The sequence below is a fragment of the Electrophorus electricus genome, chromosome 24 (assembly GCF_013358815.1).
Source record: "Electrophorus electricus isolate fEleEle1 chromosome 24, fEleEle1.pri, whole genome shotgun sequence".
NCBI lineage: Eukaryota > Metazoa > Chordata > Actinopteri > Gymnotiformes > Gymnotidae > Electrophorus > Electrophorus electricus.
The window spans coordinates 6,694,268-6,709,513 of record NC_049558.1 but is presented as its reverse complement, the minus strand read 5'-3'; the positions used below and the strand labels follow the sequence as shown (position 1 = coordinate 6,709,513).

Below are 15,246 nucleotides of genomic sequence, written 5' to 3'. Positions count from 1 at the left end.
GATATCAGAGTGCATGTGACGAGAGAGTGCTGGGGCTCTTACCAACAGGCATACACACACTATGCTCTCTGCCTAGTGCTTCTAGTAGAGGATCTGATTCTGCTCTCTCTAATCGCTCCATAAAGGATGCAAATGTTCACTCAGTTCATCTGAGAAATACTCCTGTCTCTGTCTGTCTCTCTCTCTCTCTCTCTCTCTCTCTCTCTCTCTCTCTCTATCTCACACACACACACACACACACACACACACACATACAGTCATTCTCTCTCCCTCTCTCTGTCTCTCTGTCTCTCTCGCTCTCTGTATTTATAAAAATTGTTTTTGGTACTACAAGCCAGTAATTCTGGATTGTTTACTTCCCTGCGTTATATATGTTTACTTCTCACAGCCATATATGTGTATACTGAAAAAGTTGCATGTTTTTCAGTAATGACAAAACATGCCAATTAATGATACTTAAACGTTTAACTTTTGGTAATTTGTGTTTCATATATATATATATATATATATATATATATATATATATATATATATATATATATATATATATATATAGTTGCAAGACTTTAAGACTTTAGGCTTGCAAACGTATGTAAAACTAATCGGAAACGCCGTCTGGTCTGCGCCTAAGAAATCGCAGGCCACATGTCCTTTGTGTTGGCATTCTATCGGCATTGTTGTTGACAACTGAGCCCGACGCTTTTGATTGGCTGAGTTTGGTAGCACTCCGATGATTGGTTGGCTGTTGAGCCTGCGTCACCCCGCACACGCCTCACCGTACCTCCTGCTCCCAGCAGGTCCAAGAGAGAAGTTCTGCTCTGTTGACCACAACTTTTTTCCTCGCAACTTTACTTTATCGGCACTTGACGGACGCGTATGGGAAATAGTGGATTGAAACAATGAAGCTGTGTAGAACTTTCTTAGGTGAGTTAAATTTAGTTCTTATTTTATCTCCACATTAACTAATAGTTTATGGCAGAGGCAGTCTGCGAATTAGTTAAAAATAGTTAGGATATAGAAAGCATGTGAAATATTTTCGCGTGGGCGTTTTTGTTAGAAAATTAGAAAATGGGTCTTCTAGTAAAAGTTTTTTTTTTCAGAGCTGAGCAAGCCTATTTTGTAGGAAATGTTATAGAAGTCGCCTCCCTCACATGTGAAAACAAAATTTACAAGTTAGCTTAATCCCAACTAATACCTTTTCAGTGTAAAAAATGAGAGTGAAAAGATTAGCTAGGTCGCTATAACAGTGTGTACATATCATAAGGAACAAATAAATCAGTGTTTTCTTTATACCAGCTCTTAGACTATTCTATGATTGATTATGTTATTCTATGATTGATTATCTACGAGCTTTGAGAATGAGATTTGTATAAAGTGTACAACTTTCAGGAACTTACTAGACACACCCTTTACTAAACTTCACTGCTGTCGAACTATTTAGACAAAGGGCGGTTTGTTTCCACGGGGACTATAACGACTGCGCAGCGGACAATACCAGCCCCGAGGCGCATTCAAACTTTTCTGTTGTTGTCTGTCGGCTTATTCCATCTGTCGAGGGCCTTCGCAGAGTTGGGGCCTCTCAACTTCATTCCCTCAGCTGCCACCTTATGCAGTTTTTGTACTGACCAGACTCTCGCCACAATACCGCCACCGGTCTCGTGGTGCTCCCAGGCGACGTACTGAACTAGCAGCTGACATAAAGCGCTGCTTGTGGAGCAGGAAAAAAAAAAAAAAAGGGTATTCCATTTATAATAAAATTGTCTCGATGATTAGACACTGAAATCGAAGTCGTAGACTCATACTAAACATTTCCGCAATACATCTGCATACCTTTCCTCACCAGAATAATGTTAGTACCATTCATAGCGGATGTAAGGGAGACATAGGAAATTATGTTTTAGCAGTTTTGCTCCCAGGGTAATTTAAAAGTTTGACAATAAACTGATCAGCTGGCCTCAAGGTTGCCACCCAGGCTGTCAGTAAACTATGAATTAGATTTTCAGCGTTCACACAAGATGTTCAACCTACACATCACAAAAGCTGGTATTTTTGCAATAATGCAATGAAGACAATACATTTTCTGTGAACAACATGAACCGTTTGTTATTTCCATGTATTTCGTTACTTGGCACCATGTCGCTGTCCATGGTCCTTGGCCAGCGCGCGTACGCTAAAGCGCTGTCTGGGGTGCTGAAGCGCAGTTTGGTTACGTGCTTGTTCTAGCCGTTTTCTGTTATCACTTGCTTTTCGTCCTGGGAGATATTCTTAGAAATAGTCGGACCTGCCCCATACACCTGACTCCTGGTCTCGGGCGTGTGACAGTGGAGCTTATTTTGTATGTGTATATATTTCTCCTTTTGGCCTTTTGTTTATTGGGCTGTGTTTCAGTGAGTGGAGCTCTGCTCAGCGTCGCACAACTGGAATCATATTGATGCGGCGTGGACGTTTCGTGATTGATTTCAGCTCCAGTGCATAACAATGGGATAGCAAAAAAGAGCCTGCCTCAAAGAGATAAGAATTTAATAGAATTTCTGAAAGGCGAAGGTTGGCTTTTGGAAATTTCCCCGTGCGCAGCGTGGAGACAGCAGATAAAGAGTGGCATTTGTGGAGAATATTCTCAAATGGCTTGTAATGAATGGTTGTCATTTTCACTAATGGTTACAAAACAACAAAGCAAAACAACCGCGTGAACAGTATTTGGGAGTCGTTCCAAGTTCCATTGGTCTGTTTACTTAAAGTGATAGTAGTTGAGTATATGTACTCTTTAAAAATATTCTATACGGTGGTCCGTTTCTGTTAAGCAACGTTTTTTTACGATGTAGTTCTTCCAGTTAAGCATATAAGTTTTGTTTACTTTTTACACTTTTAAAATCGATGAAGTGTAAGAGTGGAGGAATGAACGAACGTAAATTATTTACGTTAATTAATTATTTAATTACATGTAAATTATTTATTTATATATTATACTTCGATTTTGGTTGTTGGAATAATAACAACATTTGGGATTTCAATGAACTATAGTATGGATACTTTCAAGCGTTCCGAGACATAAGATGTTGACCACTCTAATGTTCGACAGAGTCAGTTAAAAAGCTTCTTGCACGCACACTTTAAAGACCGAACCTACAGATACCATAGTCCTCTGTAAGTTGAAACACACCTCAAAGCCCTCCCCAAACAAAAAATTATTGTGTGATTCACTGGACGGTACCACTTAGGATGGCTCGCAGGGGGAAGGTCCACATAAAAGTAGCGACATGCTTTTGTGGAAAACTAAAGATTAATCACCCGGTGTGAAATAAGCGGCTTATGCCCTTAATTGTTCAGAGGACACTACCAGACGCACATACAACGAAGCAAGGCGCACAGTGTGTTTATTGATCAAAAGATACTTGTCGGGACAGCTGATGCTATTTGTCTGCATAGTCTGCATCCAAACAACCCTAGTGTTTCCGATAAACAAATACCGAAAGCATAAACTATCTGAAAGTATTTGCCCGTGCGTGCGTGTGTGGGTGTGTGTGTGTGTGAGAGAGAGAGAGAGAGAGAGAGAGAGAGAGAGAGAGAGAGAGAGAGAGAGAGAGAGAGAGCGAGCGCGTTCACGGCTTTATAGCCTATATCTGGGGAAGAGACAGCATAAGAGACTGAGTGTGTGTATGTATCTCTACACATGCCCATTGAATTATTGTGGGGGGTACCCAAAGCCCAGCCCATCTGATGTTGTAGGTTTTACTACAGCTTTCGTGATGTCATGGCAAAGGGCGGAGGGAGGAGGTGGGGGACAATGGCTCATGAGGGAAAGGTAAGTCAATATTACGTTTTCTCGCTGACAAAGGCAAATGAAGCCATGTTTTTGCTTACAAACAAGTAACATTTACCACCCCTTCTGGAGGCTGGCGCGCCCGTAGCAGCATCAGAAAAGGCAAATTATCCCGTTTTCTCTGTGATACTATCTGGATTTACCGGATCAGTAGTTTAGACCTTTTAAATATCTGTAAATGGGATAATTTTATTCAAACTATTTAACAGCATACTAAATACATCCCAAAAACGAGGAAGACCTTCCCATTTGTAGGTAGGACGACATTTTTCGGAATTATCCTATTACTCAGGTAAATATTATCCTAAATTGTTTTTTAATCTTGAGTCATTGCATTTGAGTATATTTTGCCGTTTTGTATTTCATAAAGAGCAAACGTTTAATACTCTTAGCTCCTGGACTGTAAGATGTGCGAAGAATTTAGCCTACCAAGAAGTCGCCTCTAGCTCATAGTCGCAGTTCTCAGAACGTTTCTTAATCATTTCATCAAAGCTAGTCATACTTATAGATTGATTTATCTGACTCATCCCACTGCGAGATGTCATACCTTATCAAAGTGTTTGATCCTGGAGAAGAAAAGCTTGATAAGTTATTTTTGTATTTAACCTTCGAGGCTATCAGTGTTCTTTTGAATCCCTGTGTGGACATTGATTTGTTACGGGTGAGTGATTATAATACTTGAAGTGTGACGATAACATCAGCCAAACAGTAGTAACATATGGAAAGCATATGTTCGAAGGTTTGAAATGGAGTGGGTAGTGTAAGACGCGTTTCCTTGCGGCGCTCAGTTGCGTGCTCGAAGAAGCCAAGAGTGAGGAGTTGAGACGGGAAAAGTGAGGGTGGAGCGGTAAACTATGGCGCTCTCGCTGAAACGTGGCGATGGCTGTTTATTTGCGCACTTTACCACAGAAATCGCATGCGGTTGCGTAGCCTGGTGTTTCCTTCAGTTTACGGTTCCGTGTAGGCTGCGATCCGTTTTACATGTTAATGCGTTATCTAAAGGTCTTTGCGTCGCTGTTGTAACTGGCTTTTCCTTAGCTTTTCTTTCATTTAGCATATAATTGTCAGGATAAGATTTTCAGTATTTACTGCTGCAGTCAGTTGCACGCTTGTAATAAGTTATTAAAAAATGCATCCTTCGATGTTTTAGTTGCGTTAAATTCTCCGGCAGTATTTGGAGTTAGTTCCATATGGCTCTTGTAATTAAGGTCGAACAATGGGCGTAGCACTGGACTCCCGGCAGAGCTCACGAATGGCGTGGAGGAAGAGGGGGTGGCCATTTGATTTTCTGCAGCAGAGAACAGAGTGGAGATGCTCTCTTTAAATGTCAACCGCCCCTGGTGAGATGCGTAAGAGAAAGTCATGAAACATGAACCGCGACCGAGTGGAGAAGCAATAGCGCCCGTCCGCTCCCGTCCCCGGTCTCTCTCGTGCGACGGGGCTTAAACACGAGTGCCTGCGCGCCTCGTTTATCTGTTATCCTGACATTATGTGTTTTCATTGGCGACATATTCTGTATTGTGTGAAGTATCGGATCAAAACACCTGCAACCAAGATGGTGGATGTACAGGATGCTTGACTGTGATTTTTCCCCCGCACATCTTTGACCTGAAAGTTTATTTGCTACACGACTAGGGTTTCGTACAAGAAACCGAACTGATATTATATATAATAGATAGTGCTAGTTACTATTTTGTTGTGTTAATTATAACCACCCCGGATTAAGAAATGAAACCACACAGTATTGCCAAATCATACTACCGGTCTCTGCGCTCAAACCCCCTGCTTCTCTTAGTTTTACTACTGACAAATACTGTTGTCGATACTGTCTCTATTGCTTGTGTTACTTTATTACTGTTGCTCCTATCGCTGCTGCTACTGCAAAAGTGCAACCAGTGTAATGAAAAACAAGACTTTTGCAAAGTAACCTAAATGCTGTTTATATTGTATATTACTTCGTTTTGCACTGCGACTACAGTGAACGTTCGCCGGCTCTGGTTATTCAGCTGAATAGTAGACCCGCGCCCACGGTCGTTTATTTTATCGCCTGGAAAGGGCTTTCGTAATAACTTGGGCAGATTCTATCTCTCTATCTTTGCGGAAATTGCGGAGAAATTTAAAGGTGGGTGGAATGATGCCAGGACACTTCTGAGTTTAATAAAGGTGGATGTTATCTGTTTTATGTTTTGTGATATCCTCACAGTCCCTTGTTTTTAAACGTATGACCGAAAATCGTTTTTATAGGCTAGGTTTAGTTTTAAAAATCGACCGACAGATGTTTCAGTTAACCGACTCGCTAAGCATAAATTTTAACTATAAGCTTTGGACTATACGATACTTTGAATCAATGGAGCCATTAGCTATAATGGACAAAGCTCTTTTTTTAGAAGCTTCTTCTTTTGATTAAGCTGTAACATCACGAATTCTTCGGTCTTGCCAAGTCGTGTGCGTTTATAACGACACAAAATGGTCTTGTGTCTTGCACAAGGTAGACTTTTGCGACTTGAGAAGGTGCAAAATTGAGATGCGTGCGGCGACTGCGGTGTCGGCAGCAGGTGTCGCGGGACCGCCGGAGTGGGGAGCGCAATAAACATGTCGAATGGACCAGCTGGGCCAAACTGCGCTGTTATCATTCAGTGCACTCCACAAAGTCACGCCATGAAGGCCGGGGTCAGGGTCGTCCCTATCATTAATAAAGAAAAGTGGTATTTGTAATGGGCTGGGAGCATTGGAAAACTAAACTGCATACACCTAAACTGATTGGCGACTTAAGACGCATTCGTTCCTCTTGTTATGTCATTTTACATCCGTTTTTTTTTGTTTTTTTTTTGCCCTGGAACTGCAACATTATTTGCTCACTTTATTCTCGGAACAAGTGTTCTTGAGTCGACACTAAATCTCCTCTGCCCGTGCGGTTGGTTCAAAAACAACTTATCGCTAACCTTGAAAGACGGTTTCTTCTCTTTCTGTTGGAAGTAGCGCTGAATATCGAAAGAGCAGTCGCAAAATCAGACACCTTCCACCGTTTGTGGGTGTCATATAGTTTTACTTTTGCAGGCGGGAAAAGTGTTCCTCTCAAATAAGCTCTTTTATGGGGGTTTTATTTTATTTTATTTTAAACAGTATCGCTGTATAGTGACTTTGAGTGGCTGTTGATATATTTACCGTTTCTGGCCAGAAAAATAATTATGATTCAGAACTGCAGTACATTCTATTTAATATACCAGACACATAATAGCAATAATAATAATAATAAGAAATTTATTTTTTGTGTGTTGTCGTCACTTGAGTGAACTGAATACGTTTACGCAACTCCTTGATCATTCACCTTATTAATAGCAATACTTTTAGTCGCACAAAGTTACTGCTAAATCCTGCAATTGTATTGCCCTGCAGATTACAGCCATGGCATCTACCCAAATGTAATCTAAAGTGTGCATTTATTGCTAAACTCTACATAACCCTACACTGCAGAATACTGCTAGATATGGAAAACATAGTTCTGTCTGCCATTCTCTCTTATTTGCTTTCTCCCTCCTGTGTTCTGTTCATCACGTTTTATCTATGAAAGATCATCAGTTTCTGTCTTTCAAAGTCTTGTTGTCTATTGCCACTAATCCCCTAAAATAATATTCTAGGCAATCAGCTAATTGTGATCTATCTCTCCTTAACTTTAATTAATGCAGCGCTCACCCCCAGTAAATCTTCCCTTTGCTTAAGTAGGGGTAGCACCAGAAACTACTGTGGGCACAGAGTACCACAGGGCTGGATTACGGAGGTGAGGTTGTTCTAGAGGACCTGAAAAGTGTCGAGTGGACTTTTTGTAACAAGGCTGCAGGGGTTTCTCAGGGTGATGTAAAAGGGCTGTCTGTGATACACAGTTTGGTTTATATGGCTTGAAATTGAGAGAGCACTGGAGCAGTTGGGAGGGTGCACAGTAGTGCTGTTATAGTCACTTTTTAAGAGGGAAGCTGAAAGTTGAAAAATAAGCATTTTGTTCTGTGCAAGCACAGAAAGTTAGTGTGTGTGTGTGTGTGTGTGTGTGTGTGTGTGTGTGTGTGTGTGTGTGTGTGTGTGTGTGTGTTTGTATGTTTGCGTGTGTGCGCACATTTGTGTGTGCATGTGTATTTGTGTGTGCGCGCATGCACGCATGTAAAGTGCATTGGAAATGTTGAAAATGCTTTTCCTGACAATGCCCTTCAGCTCCATGCTTCTGACTGGCATCCTGCCTGTCTTTTTGTGTTATTGCTGCTCTGCAGAGTTTTCAAAGGAGCCAAATCAGATCTGGCTGGTTTGTTTACTTTGTGCTTGCTGAGAGAGGAGGGCAGATGTTAGGGATAAAGAGGGTGAGAAGGAGAGAGGAACAGACACAGGGAAGACAGACATGTTTAACAAGCCCCTTATTTACTGACAGCAAACTCTATCACTCAAGGCTAAGTCTGTTTCTCTCTCTCTCTCTCTGCTCTCTAGCACTCTCTCTCCCACGTTCTCTCTCTGTCTCTCCCTCTCTCTCCATCAGAGGTGTGTTTTAGTGCCCAGGCTGAGACAGATGGGAGCCCACTGTCAGAAACAAAAAATGACAGATTGAGTGAGAGGAGGAGAGAGGAAGTTATGAGTGGATGCAACAGAGAAGGGGAGATGGGTGTTAACAGGCCTCATAAATAGAAAGGTAAACTGGAAAAAGAGTATAATAAAACAGATAATACAATACGAATAATTATAAAAGCCTCAACAACATAATAATAATATACCAGACACAAAATAATAATAACAATTATAAGAATAATAATAATTATTATTATTGTTGTTGTTATCACATCAGCATTTGACAATAGCGTTATTATTATCATGAAGTTCTGCGAAGTTTTAGTTCTCCCTAACATTTGTCAGTGAAGTACATAAATGTATCTTAATTTTAAATTCAATGATGCTCTAAACCATAGCTCACATTGCGACACGAGGACAAACTGAATCCCGGAGCACATATTTGGACACTGAAATCCAGCAGTGAGACACTGATCTGTGTACAGTGATGAATTGGAGGATCACGGTAATGCAGAGTGTGACAGAATTAGTGCCAAAGCAGTGCATTCTGGGGGATTCTACTTTCATCAGGTTTTATCAGGACACGCTTTTATTACTTTAACTCGCATGTCTGTCAATTCAGCACTGTGGCAGAGGCTATTACCCTGATGAAAAAAGAACAAGAAGGGAAAAAGAGCTCTGATTTATGGTTGATTCATTATTTATGACTCTGTGCCCCTCCCCCAGAACCCTGACCCACCCCCTCTTTGCCACACCACTCCCTTATACCCCCCACAACTAAAAGCACTCTAAAAATGCACACAGTTGATTGATTCTAATAGCAGACTGACAGATATTCCAGCTACTTTAGTGTACGTTTGTGTGTGTGTTTGTGCGCACGTTTGTGGTCATGTGTGACATGCGTGTGTAAAATGTGAAGGATGTTCCTGCTTTACTAGGTGGTAAAAAATATGGCTTAGTGCACTCATCTCCTCATCTTCAGTACACTCTGGCTCTCCTCATACACTCCCTCTTCTCATAGGACTTTTCATTCATTGTAGTCTTGTAGTGGCTTCAATGACAGGATCTACGGATTCAGGTAGTCGAATTCACACTGTCCTATTTGGTGCGGCATTCGTTTCAGAGATTCTGCCACCGAAAATGGCCTTTATGATCCAGTGGTTTCACTTTAGCTGGACAGGTGATGGGGCGAGCTGGTCCAATTACTGCTGAACCATTGCTTTGGAATGGAAACTGTGGTAATAAACGCACTGCAAGCCTCATGTCTTTCTTCCTTTCCTTCTTTCTACCTGCATCTCTATTCCTCCCTTTTCTGCCCTCACCCCTTTTCCCCTCTGTCTGTCTCTCGTCCTGGAGCAGAGAATGAGTACCGGGGAGAGCTCCTGAACCAGCGCTGGACGCGAGGAGACAAAATCAGCCGCGGCCGGCCCTCTCTCAGACCACAGAGCCGACCAATCAGAGTGAGTCCCGCCGCACCCCCCTGCCAGCCACGTTTGAGGCGAGGGTCTCCTTCAAGCTTCTGCCCTTCGCTGAGCCGTGGGAGGAGCCTGGAGTCAGGTTCCCGAGTACCGAGTGCGTCCACCTGACTCCACCCCTCCGCCCCCAAACGCGCTGTGCCTGTGTAAAGCGGCTGGCGTGCTGAAAGAGCATGAAGCTCGCCTGTCCCGCACCCTGTCAGACTTTGTTTCCGGAGGCCTTTTTGTTGCATTATTTGGGAGGTGTGGAGTGGCTTGAAAGTGCCCATGTCCTTGAGCTGCTTTTGTTTGCATTCTTTTGATCAGCATAAAAGAAGACTTTCTCTCTCGCTCCATCACCCACTCCCTCTTTACCTCTCCTCTCCTCCCCCCCATCACCACTTCTGCTGAGGTGTGTGCTTGGCCCGCTGCGTGGTGCCTCTCTCGGTCCATATGCTTTCCTTTGTGCAACAGGCTCCTTGTTGCACAGCACCTCCCATCATTTTCGTTCCAGTAGGAACCTCATTAGACGGGTCCCGATAGGAGATACACGAGAGCAAGGTGAGACAGTGAAAGTGGAACAGAGAGAGCTTAAAAACCAGTCCCCCAGGGACACAATAAATGTTTTCTTTCCCTTCGGCTCTGATGACAGGGATTCGTCTGAAGCGGCTGATTCATTGATCTGATTTGATATGTTTAAAGGGTTGCAGTCGTACTGCTTGGCTTTAAAGAGCCTCCACTTAGATAATGCCACATTCTGAGCGATGAGCAGCAGCTAGCAGGCTTCAGCAGAATGGCAGGCCTGCTGAGCCTCAGTCTGTTTAAACACACGGAGAACAGGGGTGTTGATGAGAGGATCTTGTCCATGAAAGAAAGAAAAGCATGAACATATCCACATGCAAATACAGATACTGCTTACATACGCAGCGGTGCACGACACGACTCATATCCACAGCTCTACATTTACAGGTGCACTCACACACACACACACACACACACACACAAACATGACCCTCATTGCTTGTCAGTCAAGCTCGGAGCGCATCCATTAAACCTGCTCCTCCTCTGCCCCGTGACGGACGGGCTCGATGGGTCTCCTTGGCGACAGTGTCGGACTCCTTTAATTGTCCACAGGTAATTTCCGGAGACGTCGGTCGCCCTGTCACTCCGTGGCTTGTTGCAGAGCTGCACTGAGCTCGGTGCTCCTCTTGTAAACGTGGGATGGAATAAAAGGCTCATTTCTTCCCACCAGGGGCGGAGAGGTGACCTTTTTTGTGGAGTCATTGCCCCCAGCCAGCAATTTACATAGAGCTGTCAGGCTAGCAAGCGGGAGCACGCCTGCCCGCACACCCGCACGCCTGCCTATACGGCCAGCGGAGAGGGACATAATTAATAATGCAGCACACAGCCTCCAGGGATGCGTGGACCTCCCCATATCCTAACTCATAAAAATCTACAGCTCTTATCGTACGCTTTCTGCAGAATTCATGACCCCCCCACCCACCCACCCACCTCTCTCTCACTCTCTGTGTATCTCTCTCTTTGACTCACACACTCTCTCTCATTCTTTCCTTCTCTATCACTCTCTCTCTCTCTGCAGTATGTCTCCATATATGTTTCTTTCTCTCTCTCTGCCCTGTCATTTTCTCTCCCCCCATCTCTCTCTCTCTCTGTCATTCCATGTCTCGCTTCCTTCCTTCGTCTGGCTAACATACATTCTTCGGTCAAAGGGCGTAATTAAAAAAGACCCCAGACGAAGGACAGGTCTGAACATACATTAAAAAAGGCTTTTGAAAGAGATACAGGGAAAGGCAGATGAAGGCGACAGAGGGCTAAAGGCAGGCCCGAGCTCCTCGACGCACACTTTTAATGAGCTGGAATTTGGGGAGGGGGGTGCGGTGCGGAGGGGGTGGAGATGCGAACTCTGATGCGCTTACCTATTTGAAAGGAACGCACACGTCGCTATGGTTACGCAAACATGAAAGCGACACGGGGCTCTATTACTGCTTGTGCAATTCATGTGTTGACTATCAGCTAAAGCTGGGAGAAGGAATGAAAGGGGAGGTTGCGAGGAGGAGAGACAGAGGGGAGGGAGAGCCGCATAGTGTCATCATTAGGAGGAGAAGAATGCAGTAGGCTCATCTGTCCCCTGGGCTTTGTGTTTTGGGGGTCGGAGGCACGTTTCAGAAGCACAGAGAGGGTATACAAACTCTGCTGATGAATGAGACACCACAGACACGCGCGCTCGCGCGCGCACGTAGGGCGGCTGTCCTCACACACAATGACGGCGTTCATCTCTGCCGGCTCTCTTTTTTTACTTTCTTTTTTTGGCAGAGAGCTCGAGCAAACTTTCCTCGCGGGCCAGTGAGTCAGGGGAGCGTGTGCGTACTCACCCCCCGCCCCCCCGGCCCAAAAGGCTGGCCCAGCGAGCACAAAGCAGGCCTGTGAGACCCGCCGACCCGCCTGCCGCCTCCCGGAGGGAAAGAGAGAGGCCCGCCGGCGCACCTGTACGCCCGGATGTGACCAGACACACACACCCACACGCGCGCAAGCAAACACAGCTGACTTTTCAACTGACTTTACCCCCTGAGTCCCACACAGCACCCCCATTATGCCTCGCGCCCAAAAAAAGTCGGCGATCAACAGGAAGTGGCCCGCACGAGAGATGGGGGGGGGGGGGGGGGGGGGGGGGGGGGAGGAGAAAGAGCAGGGGAACGAACGATAAACTCTCCTGTGAAACTCCAGTGTGCCGCTGCCAGGGTCAGGGCCGGGCCCGGCAGCAGAGGGGTTCAGGGCACTTTGATTTCAAACACATCCGGGTAATCGTGTCTAATGGCACCATTGTGCCTTAAAACCAGCCAATAGCTTTAGAGTGAGCTCATTCTAGGTTGTATCCACATGTGCGTGTGTGTGTGTGTGTGTGTGTGTAAGACAGGGTTTGACACCTGCTGTTTTGTGCTAGAAAGCGCAGTCTAGGGATGAGGGAGAGAGTAGGCCCTGTGAGAGAGGAATTACAGTGATTTGGAGTGACTGTGTTTGTATTATTGTCAGCCCTGTGCTTATTACCGTTATAATTACCACTCCAGCCTCCCATGGGACCACGGTCACAAATGGGCTCTTTTTCCAGATGCCCCGCACTTCCCCAAGAGCACGGGCCAATCATATTGATTGTTCAGGTGCAACAAATTGCAGGGTGATGAAGTGATGGAGAGAGGGAGAGAGAGAGAGAAGGATATAACCCAGTGTATTTTTTAGGGATGTAGTTTTTTTTACTTTTATTTGCAGTAATTTTACATTTTCTCTTTCTCTCCCTCCATTTCTCTCTCACCCTCCCTCTCTGTCTCTCTGTGTTTTTCTGGATTGGGGAATAATGGGTGAGACTTGCAGAGATAATCTGATAGCTCCATACTACAGGAAAATGGAAGAGAGACTGTGTCTGCCATATCCTGGAACAATGTGTATATTATGAATGACCAACTGGCTACAGTGCCCTATGTATTTGAGTATGTTCCCTGCTGTAATATATTTCTGTGAGGATGGAAGTATATGTGTGTATGCGTGGCTGTGTATGTGCGGTGTCTGTGTGTGTGTGTGTGTGTGTGTGTGTCCTCCTCCATGATATTTTGACTCTCCCCTTTTCTCTCTGACTATGACAGATGAGTTTAGACATTGATGACAAGCGAACACGCACACGGTCCAAGGGAGGAAAAGGTATGTTTTTCTCTCTCTATCTCCCCACTCGCTTTGTTTCTCTCTGTCTTTACACTCTCTGTCTTCTCTGTCTGTCTCTGGAGTCACCATTTCTGCTGGTCAGCCAAGCATAATTTGTGCCAGTCAGCTAAGCGTCAGCTTTCATGCCCATTCCAACAGGCCTGCTTGTGCTTACCGACCTTCTAGACTGCGTTCGCTGTGTGTATGTGTGTGTGTGTGTGTGTGTGTGTGTGTGTGTGTGTGTGTGTGTGTGTGTGTGTGAGAGAGAGAGAGAGAGAGAGAGAGAGAGAGAGAGAGTTCACACGATGCTGTAGAAATGAAGAGAGCATGATGAAAGACAGAGAAATGTAATACCACATCATGGAGCACTGAGCAGTGCACCGTCATGTCTTGCTTTGAAATCCAGGTTGTCTTTTTTTGCGATTAAACATGTATTACAGAAAATCTGTGTGTTTTAATCCAGAGATTTACCTAGCGTACCTTTTTTCCCCCACTCTCCTTCTACTCTACATTTGTCTGGCTAAATGTTGTCCTCAAAGGTATTGATAAAAAATACCTTGCACTGCTGATGTTGCAATTTTATGTTGCATTTCACAGTTTGCTTTTAATTCTACAGCAACAATTAATTACAGTCCCTTGCTGAAGGCTGCATATAGCTGCACATTTTACTGCTCATCAAGACTGGAAGTTTTGGCTGAATCAGTTGTTTTTTGTGGATGTATGCATGCTTGCCTGTGTGTGTGTGTGTGTGTGTGTGTGTGTGTGTGTATGTGTGTGTGTGTAAGCAAATGATGCACATGTTTTCCCTGATAATGCACTCATGTATGTTTCCTTCTGCATGTGCTCTCCTGGGCTCTCGACGCGTTGGTGATTTATTGATCACCGTTCTCTGCAGTTATTTGCACTCGCACTTTCTCTGCTTGTCTTCACCATCCTCGTTGTCTGTTTCCCCACAGCTCCCGCCGAGACTGTCGGACAGGAGCTGAGGTAAGAGAGATCTGTTCCTGTGCAGACAAATGTGCCGGCGCTCCGTCGCCGTGGCCAATCCTATCCACAGCTGCTTGTGCGAGGCCACGTGTAGGTGCAGAGCGCGCGACCCCAGCGCATCATCTCAACAGGGACATGACATTTCAAGGCGAGACTACCATAGGCGCGTCAAAGATTGATGGAATCCCCACCGATGATTCGTAATTGACTGGCCGTATATGTTTTTCTCGTTCTGAATTAAATTCCCCCCCCCTCGCTGTGTGATATTTTTTTTTTGTGCGCCTTGTGTCGACCTTGTCGAGTTCAAGCGTACCAGCACTCATGCGACTGTACTGGCAGTCAGCATGGCAACCGGTGTGGGCTGAACCGGCCAGGGCAGGAGGCCCCTATAGCGGCACCGCCCCCACCTCTCCTATCATGGCCAGGCCTGCGGCACCATTTAGCAGGGCCGGATTTACTGCCGCACATTACAGCACCAGGGTCAGTTAAATAGCTGGCTTAGCGTATTTCCTTATGTGCCTTTTAACGTCTATCTGGTTTAAAGAGGCGAGCGAAGCACCATAACCGCTGTCAGCCCCCGTAACATACCTCAACCCCCTAGGTAACCTGCGACCTACAAAGGACCTCACATTGACATGGCTTGTGTGATATGATGCACTGGGTCACATGTACTCTATGCACCCTTACCGCCATCACGTCAGCCCTGTTTGGATCCTCACTGCTGTTTGT

The 15,246-nt window shown here is 44.9% G+C and overlaps 1 protein-coding gene across 7 annotated transcripts in view; it reads left to right on the top strand.

The window, feature by feature from the left end:
• Positions 1–898: 898 nt before the first annotated feature.
• myt1b (myelin transcription factor 1b) overlaps positions 899–15,246 on the top strand; it is a 31,294-nt gene continuing 16,946 nt past the window's right edge. For 4 of the 7 annotated variants that reach the window (XM_035522517.1, XM_035522518.1, XM_035522516.1 and 1 more), the window contains exons 1-4: positions 9,431–9,603; positions 9,725–9,825; positions 13,476–13,530; positions 14,487–14,517. In XM_035522517.1, coding sequence (XP_035378410.1) covers positions 9,549–9,603; positions 9,725–9,825; positions 13,476–13,530; positions 14,487–14,517 — 242 coding nt within the window. In that variant the 5' untranslated portion in view covers positions 9,431–9,548. Of the gene's footprint in view, positions 925–3,688; positions 3,803–3,832; positions 4,113–9,430; positions 9,604–9,724; positions 9,826–13,475; positions 13,531–14,486; positions 14,518–15,246 lie in introns of those variants that run through there. The other 3 variants (XM_027007003.2, XM_027007008.2, XM_027007007.2) reach the window with 3 other exon arrangements.